At 51.4% G+C, this 19,678-nt stretch overlaps 7 protein-coding genes across 7 annotated transcripts; 3 read left to right on the plus strand and 4 right to left on the minus strand.

Moving 5' to 3' along the window:
* Window positions 1-383: 383 nt before the first annotated feature.
* Window positions 384-2,273, minus strand: Aspvir_000738 (uncharacterized protein; the record flags this gene model as incomplete). The annotated part of the gene is made up of 4 exons (XM_043265872.1): window positions 384-1,642; window positions 1,703-2,029; window positions 2,091-2,180; window positions 2,255-2,273. 4 exons carry the CDS (start codon window positions 2,271-2,273, stop codon window positions 384-386), a joined length of 1,695 nt encoding a protein of 564 aa, XP_043121807.1.
* Window positions 2,274-2,617: 344 nt separating this feature from the next.
* On the minus strand, window positions 2,618-5,014 carry Aspvir_000739 (putative chromatin remodeling complex subunit (Arp8); the record flags this gene model as incomplete). The annotated part of the gene is made up of 4 exons (XM_043265873.1): window positions 2,618-4,252; window positions 4,316-4,724; window positions 4,803-4,881; window positions 4,975-5,014. 4 exons carry the CDS (start codon window positions 5,012-5,014, stop codon window positions 2,618-2,620), a joined length of 2,163 nt encoding a protein of 720 aa, XP_043121808.1.
* Window positions 5,015-5,651: 637 nt separating this feature from the next.
* On the plus strand, window positions 5,652-6,509 carry Aspvir_000740 (ADP-ribosylation factor family protein; the record flags this gene model as incomplete). Its single annotated transcript, XM_043265874.1, has 5 exons — window positions 5,652-5,726; window positions 5,810-5,848; window positions 5,926-6,009; window positions 6,084-6,407; window positions 6,483-6,509. The coding sequence occupies 5 exons, from the start codon at window positions 5,652-5,654 to the stop codon at window positions 6,507-6,509; spliced, it is 549 nt and encodes a 182-aa protein (XP_043121809.1).
* A 3,693-nt stretch (window positions 6,510-10,202) lies between these two features.
* Aspvir_000741 (class I SAM-dependent methyltransferase) lies at window positions 10,203-13,131 on the plus strand (the record flags this gene model as incomplete). The annotated part of the gene is made up of 9 exons (XM_043265875.1): window positions 10,203-10,460; window positions 10,514-10,645; window positions 10,700-10,716; window positions 10,768-11,027; window positions 11,080-11,154; window positions 11,206-12,487; window positions 12,540-12,678; window positions 12,733-12,935; window positions 12,990-13,131. 9 exons carry the CDS (start codon window positions 10,203-10,205, stop codon window positions 13,129-13,131), a joined length of 2,508 nt encoding a protein of 835 aa, XP_043121810.1.
* A 630-nt stretch (window positions 13,132-13,761) lies between these two features.
* Window positions 13,762-14,553, minus strand: Aspvir_000742 (Rer1 family protein; the record flags this gene model as incomplete). Its single annotated transcript, XM_043265876.1, has 4 exons — window positions 13,762-13,841; window positions 13,905-14,204; window positions 14,277-14,394; window positions 14,485-14,553. 4 exons carry the CDS (start codon window positions 14,551-14,553, stop codon window positions 13,762-13,764), a joined length of 567 nt encoding a protein of 188 aa, XP_043121811.1.
* A 560-nt stretch (window positions 14,554-15,113) lies between these two features.
* echA (enoyl-CoA hydratase echA) lies at window positions 15,114-16,181 on the plus strand (the record flags this gene model as incomplete). Its single annotated transcript, XM_043265877.1, has 4 exons — window positions 15,114-15,264; window positions 15,333-15,470; window positions 15,528-16,073; window positions 16,132-16,181. 4 exons carry the CDS (start codon window positions 15,114-15,116, stop codon window positions 16,179-16,181), a joined length of 885 nt encoding a protein of 294 aa, XP_043121812.1.
* A 252-nt stretch (window positions 16,182-16,433) lies between these two features.
* Aspvir_000744 (putative MFS alpha-glucoside transporter) lies at window positions 16,434-18,196 on the minus strand (the record flags this gene model as incomplete). Its single annotated transcript, XM_043265878.1, has 2 exons — window positions 16,434-17,828; window positions 17,891-18,196. The coding sequence occupies 2 exons, from the start codon at window positions 18,194-18,196 to the stop codon at window positions 16,434-16,436; spliced, it is 1,701 nt and encodes a 566-aa protein (XP_043121813.1).
* Between the last annotated feature and the right edge of the window lie 1,482 nt (window positions 18,197-19,678).

A 19,678-nucleotide genomic window follows, 5' to 3' on the forward strand; every position in this document is an offset into this window, starting at 1 on the left:
ATAGTTGCAGCTTTACGAAAAGTAGTCAGTTCATAGATTTGATTGCCAGGATATCTACTCGACTCCAATTTCATTCACGCCTTTTGAACGCCAGTAATCCTGCTGCTTCAACATCGACGACGAACCAACCACTGCTGAGTAGCAGCAGCCTGAAAGCTAAGTAAGTCTGCGTAAGAATACATCGGAATGAGAGAGACGAAGGCCCAAAGCCCCTCACATATCTCCAAGGTATGCCGTTATGAAATGGGTATGAAAACGTTGAAATGTTACAATGACGGGAAACAATGCGCCACTTGGCCAAGAGCAAACGCAGCAGAATTGACCAAACGGCAGGGCCATAAATGACGCGGTGGGCGAGGACAAGCACAGCAAGGAATAATGGTCTATTCGTCGCTCATCCTGTCTTCTTCTTCGCTGACTTCTGCAGCGGTTGGCTGGTGATTGCGATCTCCAGCCGCCTCTTCTCCTCTGTCGGAGTCGTGGGTCTCAGGATGTTCCTGCTCAGGAGCAGGTTCAGGAGCAGGTTCGGGAGGCGGGGGGAGAGTCTCTGCAAATTTCGGATCAATAGCAGCTCTGTGTAGAGAGCGTTTGTACAACTCTGCCTCGTCTGGATCGCGGACAACAACCTGAATTTGGTCTACCTGGTCCTCCTTTGTCTTGGGCTGCGTGGGAGCAAGGCCCGCCTGCGCAATGGTACGGGCGCGCTCGGGCTTCAGACGGGTTTTTCCGAGGATAGGATAGTAGTATGCCCCTCTCTGTTTTGCCTGCTGTCCTTCCTTCGCCTCCGCTGGATCGAAAAGGGTCAGAGCCACATCGCGCTGCTTCGAGTCATTGCCGAGGGTCTGAGCACTAGTGGCGTATGTGCGCATGCGTTCGTAACGATGGAACCTCGTGCCATCCGTTCCTTCATGAGTGTACAGGACTTCACTGTCGCGACCGGGGTTCGAAAGCCGCAGGCTCGCAATGACTTCCTTGGCCGAGTCCTTCTTCTCGGGCAAGAAGAGATCGTAATCCCACGGTATCGGACCGGGATCAGGGTACAATTCGGGATTCGACTTATGTAAAGCGGCTTTGGTCGCATGCTCCTGACAGACTCGCTCTTCTGGTGCGGAAGGAAGAAGAATGGCCACGTCCATACGCTCGTCCCGTTTACCTGAAACACCCTGAACAGGCGCTTTGTCGAACTTGAACTGAACGAATCCTCCAGGGTCCGGGAATCCTTGTAGATCTGGGAGCAGAGGGTAGAACCCGACCGGCTTGAGCTTCGGATTGTCAGGATGAACAGGGTGAGCCCAAGCGTCAATCTCGACTTTTGTGGGAGTGTGGCCCTTGATTCTGCTCGGTGTATCCTCCCCAACATGTCTGCTATCCGGATAAGCGATATCGAAACCGTTTTGAATGTATTTTTTGATGTACAGCGGATCATCCTGTGATTTCGCTTTGTCGAGTGAACGGGCCTTTGCTCTGATAGGTGTGACCTTGGGGCCGTCGGGTGCGCGGAGACCGGCAGAGATATATTGTGTCCGACGAAGGAAACTGACGTTCGCGTTCTTGGGTGCGGGGTTCTTGAGCTGGTCTAAAGTCATGAGCAGCGGAAGGTCGGCGGGATCAATCGGTTGAGGGTTATCGGGTGCCATAATAGCTGCATTGAGTTAGATTCTCAGCGATATGCGACAAAAAGCCAAGTGGAAGTTCGGCCTACCACTCTCGTCGCCCAAATGCAGCCCCGGAATACCAACAAGGTCAATCGGCATACCACCCTCGGCATCAACGTCGATATTGGGCTCCTCACGTCGCGCCAAGTTAGATGCGAAACCAGGTGTTAGGAATCTCTGCAAACCCTCATGCGGAATATCGAGGAACTTGGGTGGCATGTCAGGCGGAGGCAGATCATTTCGGTAACGTAAAGACGCGATGTACTCTTGATGGAAACTCCCAGAGGAGCCGCTGTCCTTAGATTTCGACATCTCGGCCGCAATCCCAGAATTCGAGTCTGACGAGCGCGTATCAGTAAGAGGTGGACTGAAAACTGCACGGTAAAGTCAGCGGGAGAGTCTGCTGAACTGCGCCAGCTGGTGCTCCGAACTTACATTGGCTGGGAAGCGTAATCGACGGGATTTCAGAGTCGGGAACCAGAGAACCGTCTGGGCCTCCGTTGCTAGTATTAACCGGCGCGAGAACTATACAGGAGCGCTCAGATTGTTAAGCATAAGGGAACTAGAGCTCTGAGAGTAGTGAAATATGATGGACTCACTTGGGGTAGGATAAACCATTCTGCATCTCTTTACCGCCTGATGTTTATAGCTTAGCGGGTTGGTGCTCTGAGGGGCGGAGAAAGGTTAAGCCGTGTTCTGTTTTTATTTTGTATTTCCACCACGTCCAGCACAGCACCGTCATGTGATGTAACGCATTATATGTTCAGACTCCCAGGTCAGTGAATAGCCAGACACTTAGAAATATCACATGGTCTCATTGAGTCAATATTGAACCTCTCTCTGATAAGCTAGGTACCCGTATTCGTTCTGAAATAGTCCCCCGTAGTGCTGTCCATAAACCAACTCCGCCATCCGTAAGACACAAGAAAAGTGAAGAGAAAGCAATATTAAGAAAAGCGGAGCTAGTAAGCCCACATGCACTTGTACGCCATCAGTCGGTGACCCAGTCTATCATATTCCAATTGTCCGATCCAGCTGTCATTGGTTCCGCTCAGCTTACCGAAGACGCTTGCGCCCTTCCAGACTACCACCTGGGGGTCGAGGTCTCTTGGAGGTGTACCGACCATGATTTCGCTAGCAAACCCTGGTCTCAGCGTTTGGAGACGCTCTTCCAGGAAGGAGTGGAAGCCGTTGACAAGACTGCCGCCTCCTACGACCATGATCCCACCCAAGAAGTCCCGCATCTTACGCTCATCAGATCGAGCCGCATGCGAAATAGATGTGAGAATTGCATTATCCAACGGGAAGACTGGAAGAACATCATCTCGCTCCTCGACAGTAGGTGCACGAGGTTGCGAGGCGCTCTGTCCCTGGCCACCCGGGAGTGGAGTACCAGCTCCCCCAGCTTGGGGCGTACCAATCGCTTCCGGAGCAGGCGACCCGGCAACCGAAGATCGGGGGGTGGCATCCAGCTCCTGCACACGGCTGAGTGCATTCACTTGGTGCGAGCGACTCGGCGTCGACTGCACATCTAACGTGAAGGGTTGGGATTCACCATTCACTTGGCCATTGGCAGGAGGAGGGGCAATGGCAGTCAAGATTTCAGACTGGGCCCCCGATGTTGGATCATTCGGCTGACCGTCGTAAATATCCACCGACCGCGTGATGAATTTTCTTCTTCCTTCGAGTTTCCGTGAGTGGTCGAATATTGAGGGTTGGAAATATCCCATCGGGGCGAGATGTACCTCATCGTACGCTTTGAAGGAATATTTCCGGGTGTCCTGACCGGCAATGCGAAGGTGAAAATCGAACACTTGCACTGAGACGCTTGCTTCATTCAAGGTGCAGACATTCTTTTTCAGCTCCTCGGCTAGCAAAAAGTCGTAGCGGCGCCACAGATTGATCTCCGCGTACGGAAAGTGGTCAAAGAGCATCATCTTGATGAACGCCTCGGTCACATCAGCTCCACCAAATTTCAGGTTGACGCGAGAGTTCTCAATACACATCCCTTCCTCCACGCAACAGATGGACGTCTTTTGCGCGCCAATGTCGACAACGCATGCTGATGTGAATCCCGCACCGAAGGTGGCCGCTAAACTCTCCTGGATGAAGCAGACGCGGGCGAATGAAAACTCCCTCATCAGCATCTCGAGAACTTGGGTAACGTAAGTCTTCTCGTACAAGTCAGGGATAACGAAAACGCAAGAGTACTGAGGCCATTCCTTCTTGCTGGTCAAGCCCAATTGGTTCTTGATCGTGTCCTCGAGAATGAGTGAGATGTCCAGGAACAAGAGTCTCTTGCTCTCATAGTCTCTTTCGTTGCACCATCCGTATCGCATCGGCCAGTAGAGCTTGTACCGGGGTTTCGAGTCGTCAGGTATTCTAAGCGCTGCTTGCCCTACAATATATTCAGGTGAATTGTCGGTAATATCTGTCCATTCGACACGCAGCGGGTCATTGTGTTCTGGGATGGTCTCTGGTACCGTTCTCCGATTATAGTTGATAACCATTTCTTTCGAGTTGGGTAGAGTCCTGCGCTTGTTTTGCCGCATGTGCGCTTTGAGTTCCGCGGCCATCGTGGTATACTGCGAGGAGAACTATTTTCATGCAAGAGGTTACAAAACGGCGAAATCAAGACCAGGCGCTGGGGTAGAACAAACCTCCGGACCAAGCATTTTCTCAGGCTCCATTAGAGAGCCATCGTCCAATTTCAATCGCTTCGGGTGGGGTTCGTCATGGTCTTCCGACTCGCTTGTGGTTGATTTTCGTGCAATCACCATAGGAACTGTCTTCGGCAGTGCGTCGCTGGCCAGGCCTATTCGCAGATACTGGCTTCCGACATGAACGACAATAACCTTGGAGCCTAATGTTTCTGTTGTCTCCTCCGCTCCCTCCTCCATATTTGTATCACCGTCACCGTCAGCCTCTGTTTCGGGTAAGCCCAAGTCGTTCGCTTTGGCCATGGCTAAAGCGCGATCCCGGTCTTTGGCCGTTTTGGCCATTTTGTTCCTCGTCTCCTCATTTTGTAGTCGGAATGCTAGGTACTGATCGTCCCTCTTGAGATAATCACTAAAGGAATCGTCAAGTTAGTGATAAAAACCAGAAATGCCATGCTTGCAGGTTGAATCACGCGTGAGCCGGACATACGTGTAATAATTCTTTTGGTTGATCGGCGCAATCTGAGGCCAATTCGACAGCTCCATGTTGTTATCCGTCCTCTCCAGGCCTTGCCATCAGAAAAATGTCAGTCATAACTGGTCGCACGACGTGGGACTGAGGAACGAAGCGGTTTAAGGACGCTGGCTCCAAGGATACTCACCCTCATCTTTGAGGGCCTTTCCAGACTTTTTGCCAACCATGGTGGCGCCTTAATAAGTGAAAGTGACTTTTGCGAGATGCACAGGAAGATGAAAATGGGAGTCCGGTAGTGACCCAGTCCGAAGTCAAAGACGCTCTTCAAAGTGGACTCTGAGTAGGCATAGGAGCATTCACCGCTAGGGCTGTTGATATGGAAAAGCTGTAGTATCGGAGTCGCAGAGGGGGGTAAATGGCGGCTGGGAAGAGAAGCGCGCAGCAACTCTTGTGCAGAAATAGGACAGTCACGGCGCAATCCCGCTCAATGGATAGTTTCAAAGGATCATCCCCATCTCCTAAGAAGTGACTGATGGCTGAGCTTGGGCCAGGCCGATCGGCGCCGCAGGGTTCATCCGCGGTCCAATGATTGCCACAAGACACACCAAGAAACTCGCGATTTAGTCAGCTATTCAAGGCTGAAAGTAATGCGCGGTTGATATCTTCTATATTTAATTTTCTTCATTCTTATGAAACAAAATACTCTTGATCCTATCTCGTTCCAGCAAATCCACGCTACTATCATCTCCTTATAGTTGTATATCTCGTCCTGCTCCTCACGGCTAACGCTTCCGCAAACACGTCCCTCGGCCTCTCAATTGATCACGCCCGCCGACTGCAGTGTCCCTTTTCAGATTCACAACAATGGGAGGCTCGCTATCACGTCTGTGGTCTTTCTTCTGGACCAAGAAAGAGATTCGAATTCTTATATTAGGTCTCGTACGTGTTCTGCGTGCTCTCATACTCTGCGCTGCATGTAATTCTTCAGGTCTAAGGCTAATTCGCTTTTATTGACTCTGTAGGACAATGCCGGAAAAACCACACTTCTTTACAGGCTTAAGGTATGCTTCAGCTGCTTAATTATCTATGTCATGCTCTGGTTTCTGGTCGTCCCGCTAACTGACATGCACTTTGACAGATCGGCGAAGTAGTCACAACAATACCCACCATCGGATTTAATGTCGAGTCGGTCACATACAGAAACCTGAATTTCAATGTCTGGGTATGTCGAATGTGTCTTGGGAATAGACGGATAATTTTAAGCTTGTGAAGTTTGCTAAGATACGATTATTGTAGGACCTGGGAGGTCAAACATCCATTCGACCCTACTGGCGGTGCTACTACGCCAACACTGCCGCCGTTATATTCGTCATTGATTCTACCGATATTGAGCGACTTGGCATAGCTGCAGATGAACTTGCGGCTATGCTGAACGAAGAGGAGCTGCGCGATGCGGCTTTGCTGGTGTTCGCAAACAAGCAGGATCAACCCGGCGCCAAGGGTGCCGGAGAGATCTCGGAAGCTCTGAAGCTCGGGGAGCTGCGAGATAGGAACTGGAGCATCGTAGCATGTTCCGCCATTGATGGTAAAGGTCTAGATGAGGGTATGGACTGGTTGGTTGTAAGTTGCCCTCCCTGGCTGCCCGGGCGCCTCGTGTCTATACTTTGCTTTACATTGTACTAACTTGTAACTAAGCAAACACTTCAAGCGGAGAACGCATAAGCGCTGGCGTTGTTCAATCTCTGTCATAGACCCCCGTCTGCTTCCTTCATTGCGTTCTATATATCGTCCACATGCCCCTTCAAGGACTCGGAAATGTTGCTTTATTTAATGAGTCCGAGGTTCCCCAGCTTCTTTCCATTCTTACCGACTCTGTTATGCTGCGCGGAGTCCATGTCTTTTATACAGTACAGGTTTGGTTGCGATTTGGCAAATTTAGCATAATATCCTAATTTAACTCGGCAAGGGATCGATTGACCTTGCAAGGCTTGTACTTGGCTTCCCAGAAGTTCTGACCATGCTGTTCACGGTAATCGCTAGTTCTGAATGGGCCAGGTGTGGTGTGGAGTGTCTGTTATCCTTCTGGCCTTTTATCTTCTCACTCAAAATAGCTCAGCTTTCTTGTCCACATAGCTGGTACTTGTCTCGCTGGGTCGGTGTCATTTTGTCAGTACAGGTTCATCAGTGATTCCTAATTGATAGTCCAGCATCAGCGCTCCTCTATCTGTTGACAGATCCAGCAATCTCAAATTCTTATCGATGGTTGCTCTCTATCGTTGACCCCTGCACCAATCAATGCCCTGGTTTAATCGCCCGATCTACCGATGATGCCACTATCAGATTATCCCCGCATTTATCAACGATAGAACTATCTGATTCAGTCAAAGCGACCATAATTCAGGGAGAGACCTCAGATAGTTCAATACTCATATATGTGCTACCCTTGACCCTGGTCCGGCATTGTCGGCTTTCAGTTTGGATACTCATTAATTGACGTACTTGGAAATCCTCTCCAGACACCACATTATCGCAGTCATGGCAGTCCCTCAAACACAAATCGCAGCAGTCGTGTCAGCACCCAGAAAGTCATCAAGTGCACAGGTAGAGATTACAACTGAACACCCTGTGCCATCTCCAAAGCAAGGCGAAGTGCTCATCAAGCTCGAATATTCCGGAGTGTGCCATTCAGATGTCCATAGCATTCGTGGGGATACCCTCATGTTAACGGACGTCGCAGGTCACGAGGGAGTAGGGAAGGTAGTGCAAGGTGAGGCGCATAGAGCAGACTTGCAATGTCTAAGGGTTCTGATGTACCGCCCATCTCTTAGTTGGATCTAACGTGGACGAGGAGGCTTGGATGGGCAAAAGAGTGGGGATACGGTTTGTCTTCTCCCCTGCCTCATTCGAATTTAGACTCGAGACCTAACAAAACGTGCTTGTCCGTCGCAGATGGCTTTACAGCTCGTGCTTGAAGTGCGAAATCTGCGCTGTCAATCATACAGCTTGTCCTTATCAGAAGAACGCTGGTGCGGTAGGTTCACTGTCACAGGCAGGATAAATGCGTTGCAGCTGTTTCAAGAGATCTCATCTGAGGCAGAATGTCCCAGGGACGTTCCAACGTGAGTTGACCTTCTTCCTTTGTCGCAGTATGGACTGAGTGTGCCTTGTCAGAATTCATTGTCAGTCCTGCCGAACATGTCACAATCATCCCGCCCGAGCTGGACCCCGATATAGCAGCACCACTTTTATGCGGTGCGTCTATCCAAGTCGGATGGCCCTGGAGCATTAACTCATCTTGAATAGCGGGGATTGCCATGTACTCGTCGATCATGAAGACAAAAACCCGACCGGGGGACTGGATCGGGATTCTTGGGGCTGGTGGAGGACTTGGGCACATGTATGGAGCGTCTCATAGACCGCAGCGGCAGTGGATGATTGACTTTTGTCCTTAGGGGGATCCAAATCGCAGTCAAGAAGGGACTTAAGGTCATTGCGATTGACAGGTAAAGTCAGCTGTGAAATGAATAATGACTCTACTCGCTGATTTTTGGCCCAGCGGGGAGAAAAAGAGGGAGCTCTGTCTCTCGCTTGGGGCAGCGGACTATTTTGATTATAAAAAGGATGATATCGATGCTAGGGTCAAGTCTGTTACTCGAGGCCTAGGCGCCCACGCGGTGATTTGCACCGCGAACAGTGAGTCGGCATACATTCAAAGCATGCAGATGCTCCGCAGTCTGGGGGTTCTAGTTTGCGTTGGTATCCCGAACAAGCCTTTTAGACTACCGGCAACCCCGTTCGACATGATTGTGAAAGGTATGAAGCGCCGTGAGGCGACTTCCAGCTCATTTCGATTTGGGTCAGTGCTAAGTCTCTTGGTCAATAGGTCTCACCATTGTCGGAAATTCCGCTGGCACCGCAAAAGAGATGGAAGAGCTACTAAGTATGGCTCTGGCAGGAGACGTGAAAGCTCACATTGAGTGTTTTGACTTCTCCTGTATCAATGACGTTCTACAAAGACTGGAGAGGGCTGAAATTGACGGACGAGCTGTCTTGAAAATCCCCGAATGACGATGCTAGTCGAGAACCGAGCAAAGCGTCTGCTAGACCAAGCACATTGGCGGTCAAGGATGGTTAGAGGGTCCTAGTTCTAGGTCAACATAGTTCACTAGCTATATACGGCTCTGACAGGATTTACTTAGGGCACGCTAGATATACTACATGACCGTTCATCTGGCGCCTCTTGATGCACTGTCAATCGAAACATTTCGGTAGGGTCGACTCAATGTAGGACTCCATGATCGAGAGAGATGGGTTGTCTACCTTAGGAGTACTCCTTATGGGTAATCCTTATTATGGTATTCAAGTATTCCGGTCGTCTATGCAATGGCAGTAGAGTGAAATGCTGCTATACCCGAATTGTCACCTGCTGTTGTTTCCCATCAAACCTCCACCTTTCCAATATTCTCACATGCACCTCCTGAACGTTTCAATGAGCAGATTGCAATCCCTCGTCGAGATTCAGTTAATGTCTCCTGACTTCAGCAGTTGCGGATCATTGTGAATAATCGTCAATGCGAATCTCCGATATCGATCCATGGGTGCACAGAGGACGATCAACTGGACCTTACGGAGTCCGTCAAGGTGAAATGTGCTGGCGGCCCGCGCTGTGATTGGCTCCGCACGTCTCATACATTGAAGCCGCCCAGACAAACGAGACGCCGCATTAACCTTCACTGTGATCACTGATATGATCCGCTCTCTCCCCACGGGCACTCAGTCGACCGCGATTATTTGCGACGCTTGAACGGAACGAGGCTCCACGTCCACCGCTTTCCCGCACATGCTGCCACTCTGCTTTCCTACTTGCCAGGGCCTTGATGCCTCTAGCTGCTCCTACATCGTCCGGTACCTACGTACCTTTTCCCAATTCTGAGCTGCAGCAGATCCCCCGTTACAATCCATCCAATAGCGTCATGTGAATATTGAAGACTAGCTGCACACTATGGCCTATCAGCTGCCCCATCGAGCCGCGTTTGACTATCTTCTGGCCCAAGTCTCCATATTGAACCACTTTCCACAACCTTCCCGCTACTTGCGATGCCACATTGCTCTGATGGACCTTCGCATCTTATCGCTCCCCCCAGGAGTCAGGACCATGTGTGGTCCTGATAGGATATGGCGACCCATGCTGTTCCGATATTGGGAGCCAACGTTTACGACCGAGGGGTCATGGTGGGGCATCCTTATGATGCATTCAATTGCCCTTGTTCCTGAACTGATGGTTGCGCTGTTGATTCAAGAACGCGCCATTTCTCTCAAGTGCCCTTCTCTCTCGAGGTTGCTTTCAGTCAACTTTAGTTCCTTTTTGTCTCAATCCCTACGTTGAGACCTTGAGCACTTCTTCGCTTTTTCGCCATGAGCTCCTTCAGCAGCAGTCCTGCTGGTTCATTTCTGAGCCGCATGGAGCCTGTTCACGCGTACATTGCGGGTGCTGGCTTTTTAGTTTGCGCACTTGTCGGTGTGGTTCTCATGCTGGCATCCCAGCACAAGAAGTTCGACTACAATCGCGGTATCTTCACTTACCTCAGATTCATCTACGCATCGTTCCTTAAGCCCCACAAGAAGGGTCTCAATGGCCAGCAAGATGCGCTAGAAAACTTCTACAAGAGTCAGGTATGAGCTTCGAATGCGATTTAGCTGGGGGCTCTTACTGATATACCGGCTAGGCTGGTGTGTATGATGCCACTCGCAAGCGTCTTCTCTGTGGTCGCGAGGATATGCTGGGACTCGTTGCCGCGCAATTGAAGTACAAAGTTGAGAACAAGGAGCTCCAGGCCGGGAAGGCAATCTGGGTTGATGTAAGCCACCTCGGTATCGCTTATTGTTCGCAAATGCTGACGCTCGTTGCTTAGATTGGCGGAGGCACTGGGTAAGTCAAATCAAGTCGTCGTCCTGATTCGAGGCCTAACCCGTAAACTAGCTACAACATTGAAGCCATGGCCGCTTTTCTGCCAGTTACCCAATTCTTCTCGCAAGTCTATCTTGTCGACCTGTCTCCCTCTCTTTGCGAGGTTGCCCGTCAGCGATTCGAGCGCCTAGGTTGGAAGAATGTCACCGTCGTCTGCCAAGATGCTCGCTCTTTCCGTCTTCCCCAAGAGAAAGTCGATCCCCGTGCCCCAGCCCCGACAACTGCAGGCGCAGACCTTATCACCATGAGCTACAGCCTGTCCATGATTCCTGGTTAGTGTTTGAAATAACAAGCATTGAGGCCGTCCTTACTCATTGAATACAGACTACTACAGTGTTGTCGACTCCATGACCGACCTCTTGAGATCGTCTGGTGTCCTTGGTGTCTGCGACTTTTACGGTAAGCAGCGTACAACCTTCTGACTTGACGGGAACTAATCCATTGAAATAGTCCAAAGTATCGTGGACGTCTCTGCCCGCAACTACATTGGCGGTGCTTTCAATCGTCACGTTAATTGGCTGGGTCGTGCCTTCTGGCGGGCCTGGTTCGACGCGGATCGTGTTAGTCTGGAAGCAGCTCGCAGAGACTACCTGGAATACCGCTTTGGAACCGTCATCTCTGCCAGCGAGCGCAATTATCTTCTAGGTGGCATTCCTTACTACATCTTCGTTGGGCGTCAGAAGGATCTTACATCGAACCTCTCCGGTCAGGAGACAATCGAGAAGTTGGACGCCTCCTTTACTGAATCGCCTTATCTTTCTCCCGCCAATCACACCGAGGAGATGGAGAGAGCAATGGAGAGGAGCGCTCAAGAGGTTCGTTCCAAAGCCTACGAGTCCGCCGTTGTCAACCTGAGCGCGAACCTCCCTCTTCCCTCGTCCTTCTACCAGAACCACCACTGCCGCATCTTCTACAATGATCTGCTGCCCAAGCACACGCAGTTCAAGAATGAGTACATTTATGCCTTCAACTGGGAAGATCCTCGCGTGGATCACCGCCTCCTGGACATTAAGCGGGATGATGTTATCTTGGCTATTACCAGCGCAGGAGACAATATCTTGGATTACCTTCAGAAGAGTCCTCGGAGAGTACATGCCGTCGACCTGAACCCTAACCAGAATCATCTGCTTGAACTCAAGGTTGCTAGTTTCATGGCTCTCGGTCATCGCGATGTCTGGAAAATCTTTGGCGAGGGAAAGCACACCGAGTTCCGGGAACTCCTCATTTCTCGTCTCAGCCCTCATCTCTCCAGCCAGGCATTCCAGTACTGGCTTGAGCACACTCACATCTTCACTTCAAAATATGGCAAGGGCCTTTATGAGACCGGTGGCTCGCGTCACGCCATCAAGATGGTTCGGTACCTGTTCAAGGTTTTTGGCCTTGAGGGTCAGGTGAAGAAGCTCTGCGAGGCGCAGACTCTTGCGGAGCAGCGTGAGATCTGGCCACGGATCCGCGCCGTGCTTATGAGCAAGCCCCTTCATTGGGCGGTGGTCAGCACCGAATGGTTCGCGTGGAAGGCCGCGGGCGTGCCTCGAAACCAGCGGAACATGATCGTTGACGACTACTTCAAGAGACTGGGCCTGACCAAGGACATGAACCAAGGCAAGGATATCAGTGGCCGGTCGATCTGGCAATACGTCGTCGACACACTGGACCCCGTCATCAACGAAACTATGATCGGCAACGATAACTACTTTTATTTCTTGTGTCTCCAGGGACAGTTTTCGAGAAGGTGAGATTTGCCTACCGATGATTTCGAGCGGACCAATCTAACTGGATCCCAGATGCCATCCCACATACTTGTCTCCCAAAGCACATGTGAAGCTTTCTTCGCGCGGTGCATTTGACGGCCTACGTATTCACACAGATGAGATCAACGAAGTGATCAAGCGGATCACGCCCCGCAGCCTGACAATCGCTGTGGTAAGCACCGCCCTGTATGGCTTCCCCAGACAACCGATCTAACCCATTATCCAGATCATGGACTCGATGGACTGGTTCGATCCCGAAGGCACAGAAGCATCGATTCAAGCCCAGAAACTCAACCACGCCCTGAAATTGGACGGCCGCATTCTCCTCCGCTCTGCCAGTATCGAGCCCTGGTACATCAAGCAATTCGAAGAGAATGGGTTCACAGCCCGTCGTGTCGGCGCCCGCTTCCCCGGCTCTTGCATCGATCGGTAAGTCCTCAATATTCCCTGGCCGTTACCGATACAACTGCTGACATAATATAGTGTGAACATGTATGCGTCGACGTGGATCTGTACCAAGACCAAGGAGCTGGAACGCCCAACTCCCGGCCGGACGATATCAACCTTGTCTTTGGGTGACGGCAGCAGTAAGCGGTCACACAGTGTGGAGCACCTCGAGATATGAGTGATGCGTTTCCTTTTTTTTCCCTTTCCATTAGATTTTAATGAGATGAATGGCATGTTGGATTCGTCATGTTTTCGTTTTTAATGTCTGGCGAGGGATTTGAATTTCATGATCAATCAGGTGTTATATATCCATTTGTGTTGCTAGAGTGACTACTTAGTGTTTATGCAAAAGCGCTGTATTGGCCGGGCCAAGTTGTCTTCCACATCCTTCCAGCTGAATAATGTTGATTTTATTTGTATGATGAGGTCTCATCATTAGATTTGGTTGTCTATTTCAGAATGGATCCCCTGATACGTAGAAGATACACAACTGTCTAATCAATACAATGAGTATGGTTGAAAAAGGCGTGAGAAGAAAGTGACAAGATTCGAGCATTGCGGACTTGGAAGCTCTGTACAATAATAAATAAAAGGAGTCGGCTCATTAATTCAGATCACACAGGGGTCATCATCAATCAACATCAGTATTGAAGTTTCGTCTTTCCTTGCGGATTCCAACTCGCTGTCCCCAAGGATAAAAGGTGTATCCGCTTCAAAGGACGGCCCAGAAGCAGGTGCTGCATGCACTCCGCCGCAGCAGCACCCATGTACGTGTACACAGCCGCCACCCCCAAGGGGTTCGTGACTCTTATGAACGGCCGTATCTGGTCTTTCCGAAGGAGAAAGGCACATAGCGATACTTGATCATATGCTGGATCTGTCGGCGCACTATTTCACACGATCTCATAAGCACAAGCGCACGAGGCTACCTTATAACGCAAGTGAACTTACTCGTCAACACGAAGAGGATGATCCAGTAGACCACCAGGACGGGCCAGAAGACCGGGATATCGAAGACGGAGAACCACGAGCAGACGAAGCCGATGGCGATGGCCCGGGTAGCGGAGTGCCAGAACTTGAACTCCGGGAGGCGGCGGATGAAGGGGCGGAACTCGTCGTCCTGCTTGGTGGGGAGGCTGGCGGAGGCGTCACCGTCCTCGAGGCCTTCGTCTTGGGTGAGGGAGGGGTCGAATTTGGGTTGAAGGAAGAGCAGGAAGAGGTTCAGGAGGTAGATGCCGAGGGTGTATGCGACTGTGAGCATGGGATTGGATGTTAGTAAGTTGCAGTTGGAAAACTGAAGTGACAACAGGGACGGTCGCATACCGATGTACCATCCCTGAGCGAAAACGATTCTCAGGAAGAAGATAAGGAGGAGGACGACGGTGCCGATCCACCGGTAGGTTGTGTAGGGTGTCAGAGAGTCGAGGGACGTTTGGTATTGCTATCATCGGAATCATCAGCCGAAAGCTTTTTGAGGGACAAGATGAATTGATCTTTGTAGACCGATTTATGGTGAATGGAGTTGACTTACCCGCGCAAGCTTCGAGGTCTGCGCTGTCACAGCCGTGAACGGCGTCTGTTCTGGCTCGGGGACATCCATAGCGACAGGATGGGGGAAAGAAGATAAGAAAAGCCGTGGACTACCACTAATGCGAGGAGATACTTGCGTGTCAAGAAATAACGTCCTGTGAGCAAGAAACAAGGGGATATTTTCCACCAACACCGACGAAGCTGGATGGGCGGAACAAAGATGCTATCTCTCTCGCTCTCCGTCTTGCAGTCTGTCCTGTCCGTCTGCAGAGAAAAAGTGTCCACTGCACAGCTTGGGCGGCATGGCAGTCGACTAACCCGTTTCGGCAGAACCAGCCACATGGATATCTGCTGCGCCTCAGGGGAGATGACAGAGCACACGCTAGCCTTACTATGGTTAGATCCAGCTTATATAATCAGAGCCGGTTCACGTGCTCCGCATTGCCTCGGAGCAACGGTTCCCTTCGGCGATTGCGGGGAGATAACCAGGGTGTAGGCTGTAGCATCATAAGTACGGAGCAGTATCTAGGAGCTGGCACTTAAGTACTGTTGGACTGCGCATCAATTAACCTACAGCTTACTCCAACAACCAATCTTACCTAATCTCACCTTCATCAGATCCCTTTCACCATGTTCTCTCGCCAATGTTCCCGCTTGGTCTCGTCCAGGACCGCTATCCCTCTTACACCCTACCTTAGCCGTGTTGCCAGACCCTACTCATCCGCTGCTCCGATGTACGAATACATCCTCACTTCGACCCCTAAGCCTGGTGTCGGGCTGAGTACGTCCTTAACCCCCGAACTTATTCAAGCTAGATAGGCCCATTGACGGATGTCTGACACTCGGCAGTCACCCTCAACCGCCCCAAGGCACTCAACGCCCTCTCCAGCCCCCTCTTCAAGGAACTCAACGATGCCCTATCCAAATACGAGGAAGACAAAGAGATCGGGGCGGTCGTCATCACAGGCAGCGAAAAGGCCTTTGCCGGTGAGTAATGCATGCATTATTGCTCTAGGACGTACACCATGCTGAGATGCCATCCAGCCGGCGCCGACATCAAGGAAATGGCCCCGCTGACCTTCTCAAACGCCTACACCAACAACTTCATCGCCCCCTGGTCGCACCTCGCCAATTCCGTCCGCAAGCCCGTCATCGCCGCCGTCTCCGGCTACGCCCTCGGCGGCGGCTGCGAGCTCGCCCTCATGTGCGACATCATCTACTGCACCGCCAGCGCCACCTTCGGCCAGCCCGAGATCAAGCTGGGTGTGATCCCCGGCGCGGGCGGCTCGCAGCGTCTCACCCACGCCGTCGGCAAGAGCAAGGCAATGGAGCTGATCCTGACAGGGAAGAACTTCAGCGGCAAGGAGGCGGAGCAGTGGGGTGTTGCGGCCAGGGCCATCGAGGGCGGGCACGTGGAGCTTCTGGCCGAGGCGCTTCAGACCGCGGAGACAATTGCGGGATATAGTCGGGTGAGTGTGCTGGCTGCCAAGGAGGTGGTGAATAAGAGTCAGGAGCTTTCGCTCAGGGAGGGCGTGGAGTATGAGAGGCGGTTGTTCCATGGCTTATTTGGAAGCAAGGATCAGAAGATTGGTGAGTTTCTTTTTCCGATTGAGTTGCTGGGCAAGCTGGTTTTACTGACTATGAATAGGAATGACCGCGTTTGCCGAGAAGAAGAAGCCCGAGTGGTCTCACGAGTAGAAATTACATTGCAAGTAATCTAGACATTTAGCAAGGCTGATTGAGGAAAGGAAGATTCATAGTAATATTCCCATTGACTGGCTATTAAAGCAGGAAGAGGATGTGCGCTTGACATCATATATAACATGGACCGGCACGTGGCATTAGAAGCGTCAACTGTATTGCGTGAAATAAGATTATGTACAGTACATCATGTCCGGATCTCAGCCGGGTCAGATCTCCAAAAGGGCCGAGGCAACTCAATGTCATCAATCATGCAGCGAGCGTCGTCTCCGCTGGTCGCTTCTCCGACGGCGTCGCACCAAGCCCGGCCATCTGCTGGGCATGGTAGTCGCTCACCACCTGGCTTTCGACGGTCTCGTCGAAGACATCAACCTGCGTACTGGAGAACTTCCTTGCGCTGACCTTACGCTCGAACAGAAGGTCCAGCTCGGCGAACGATCGACCTCTGGGCTCTGGGACACGGAAGTAGGTGTAGATGATGCAGAGGAAGCAGATTCCTCCCCAGAAGAAGCCAGTGTAGTTGCCCCAGTCCCAGGCTCCGGGATTCAGCATGTATGGCGTGAAGACACCGCAGATGATACCCACGACATTGTACAGGTTGCGGCCAAGGACAACGGTCTTGATCTGCAGGCGGCGGGTGGAGAGCTCGGCAACAAGAGAGTAGGCCACCGTTCCCACCGTCAGCTGGTAGACCAGCGCCCAGCAAATCATCATAGAGCCCGTGGCGAGAGACGCCTGGTCCCGGTGCGCCTCTGGTACCAGACCGAGGAAGCCCATGGCGAGGAGCATGACGCAGAGTCCGCAGAGACCGCATAGGTACAGCGTTCTGCGTCCAACGCCCAGTGTCATGAGAAACCATGCTCCAAAGACTCCCGCCATGTTGATGGCGTACTGGCCCATGGCGAAAGAGTAGGCCTTGGACGCGTCCAAGCCGGCCTGTTCGAGGAAGTAGGTGGAGTAATTCGAGAAGGAGTTGCCGCTCAAGTTCTGCATAGCCCATACCATGCAAACAATCTCCGTTCGGCGCAGGTCAGTGCCCTTGAAACAGTCGAGGTAGCTGGTGCCTTGGGTGATCTTCTCTTCCAGTGCAGTCGTATGGACCATCATGGCAATGGTCTCATCAGCATTGAAATCTTCCTGTACACTGGTCAATCGCAACAATGCCTTCTTAGCCTCCTGGGTCCTGCCCTTGCGCACAAGCCACCACGGCGATTCCGGGGCCAGGAGGATGCCAAGAAGCAACGGCGCAGGCCACATCCACTGCAGGCCGTAGGGAATGCGGTACGCCCACTCGTCGTTACGATTGATCATTGATCTGATCACACCAATACCAATCAATTGTCCAAGTCCCCAGCAAAAGTTGACGTAGGTGGTCAAGTAGCCGCGCAAAGCCACGGGGCACACTTCCGAGGCATACGTGATTGTGAGGGTCTGGAACACACCCCACGGAACACCAGCGAGGATTTCGGCCGCAAGCAGAGCTTGAACGTTCGGGGCCGTGAAAAAGATGGCGGTGAAAGCAGTGATCAAGATGAGACAGGTAATAAGAGTATAGCGGTATCCGAAACGTTCTGAAGCCCAGCCATTGAGGAAGAGGCCGATGATCTCTCCAACCGCGGCGCCGTTGCTAAGACCTGCTTGCCACTACAAAACAACGTCTCAGCACACATATCGCAGAAAGGGGGTTAGGTGGGCGGAGAACTTACCCTAGCCGGCACTTGGTATGACCCGTCTGCCGTGAGCTCACCGTACTTGCGATTGAACTGCGGGAAGGCATAGAAATTGTTGACAAGACTGATATCGTAGCCCTCCATGGCAATACAGGTGGAGATCAGCAAGCTCCACCCAACGGCTTTGGGATAGGTTTTGATGCCTTCCCAGAGCGACATGCGATGCTCTTTCTCCGTCGCCGCTCTGGCATTGTGAATGATCTTGGCCGCAGACCCTGAGGAATCACGGCGAGGATCGTACGCTTGCCCAATGGCATCCTGCGCCTTTTCGGAAGCCATCATGCAAGTGCAATTGACGACCTTCAGCCGAACCGAGGGGTGTAGAAGGTAGTTGTGGATGATTTGTACAATGGGACCACCCGTAGGATTACCAGAGAATGAATGTTCCGTATCAAGGTAACATGTATTGGGAATGTGAGAACAGAGAATAGAGAAGCGAGGAAAACCAGGGACGATCGCTGAATTTAAGGCCTGGGAGGAGAACGACAGGAGGACCCCCACCTCAAGCCCAGGAACCGGTTTGAGGGTATGGAGGGTAGGATCGTGATCTTGTGATTAGTAGTTAGTACCTCTCTAGAGTCCGGGAACTTCTGTTGTTTTCTCTCAGTTAGGACTAGAAGCAAATAGAATTTCAGGCCAAAGGATTGGATCAATGAATATTGGCTGGGTCACGACTCGAGGCTTTTTTTTGCGGGGAACAGAGGGGGAAGAAGAAGAGTTTGAATTTTGTTTCTGGCGCGGCTACTACCTTAGCCGGTTAGTGTAGTTGAGCGAGGTGATGGGATTCGCTCGAAGCTTCTGGGAGAATAGGATTGCATTAGCTATGGCTGTCGGGCTGGAGGCTTCTGGCTTCTGGCTTTGAGACCGGCTTAGGGCTCTAAGCTTGTTTCTTCCATGTCTCTTTTCTATAGGCGCAGAATCTGCGGTGGTCATTGATGCTATCCGGCCTCTTCTCCCGACCGAGTGCCATCACCAGCACATCGCATCAGTCACCCAGAAAGTGACAACAATGAGGTCTTTCATATCCTCATCTTCTGGGTAGAATCTGAAACCATAAATTAGATTATTCTAACCCCAGACTCCACAGACCTAGCGTGGGGAAAAGATTTAGTTCATTCGACATGTCCCGCATTCTGACAGTCGATCTGCGGAGGTCAGGAATGCGCCTTCAGGATCACCTCGAGCGACTTTCCAGGGCATCAACGACCGAATTAAGTTTCGAGATTGCAAATATGCTTTCTCCAGCCTGTCATGTGAATGTTCAGCACCAAAAAATCCCAAGTAACGCGCTTCAGAGCGCTGAAAATGAGGCATCTCGGTTTCTGAGTGTCGGAAACCGGAATCCGTAGTGACTTTTGTATGGCCGCTGAATATCAACCACGTTCAACATCTGCAGATGACGGATCGGAAAGACCAAATGTAAGGGATATGCTAATGCACCCCACAAAACGTCAATCGAATTGATCTACATAAACTGCATATCGAGGCAACGTCTAGCTCTCGTCGAACTTAGGTAATCTCGCCATTCTCCAACGGCATCTCCAATATCAGACCGAGATGAAATCGTTGTTCAGAGTCGATTGATTACATTCGCGAAAGTCATCATGTCCTCTGCTTCGCACCAATAATGGCCACCGTAATCAATCCCTGCCTTACCAACCACGGCGTTTGATAGCGACGCCACATGGCAAGCAAAGTCAGTTTCAGTTCAAGGGTCTCGAAGATGGTCGTCAACCAATCAGTCTCTCAACCAGGGCCGGAACA

The sequence above is a fragment of the Aspergillus viridinutans genome (assembly GCF_018404265.1).
Source record: "Aspergillus viridinutans IFM 47045 DNA, scaffold_1, whole genome shotgun sequence".
In the NCBI taxonomy this organism is placed as follows: Eukaryota; Fungi; Ascomycota; class Eurotiomycetes; order Eurotiales; family Aspergillaceae; genus Aspergillus; species Aspergillus viridinutans.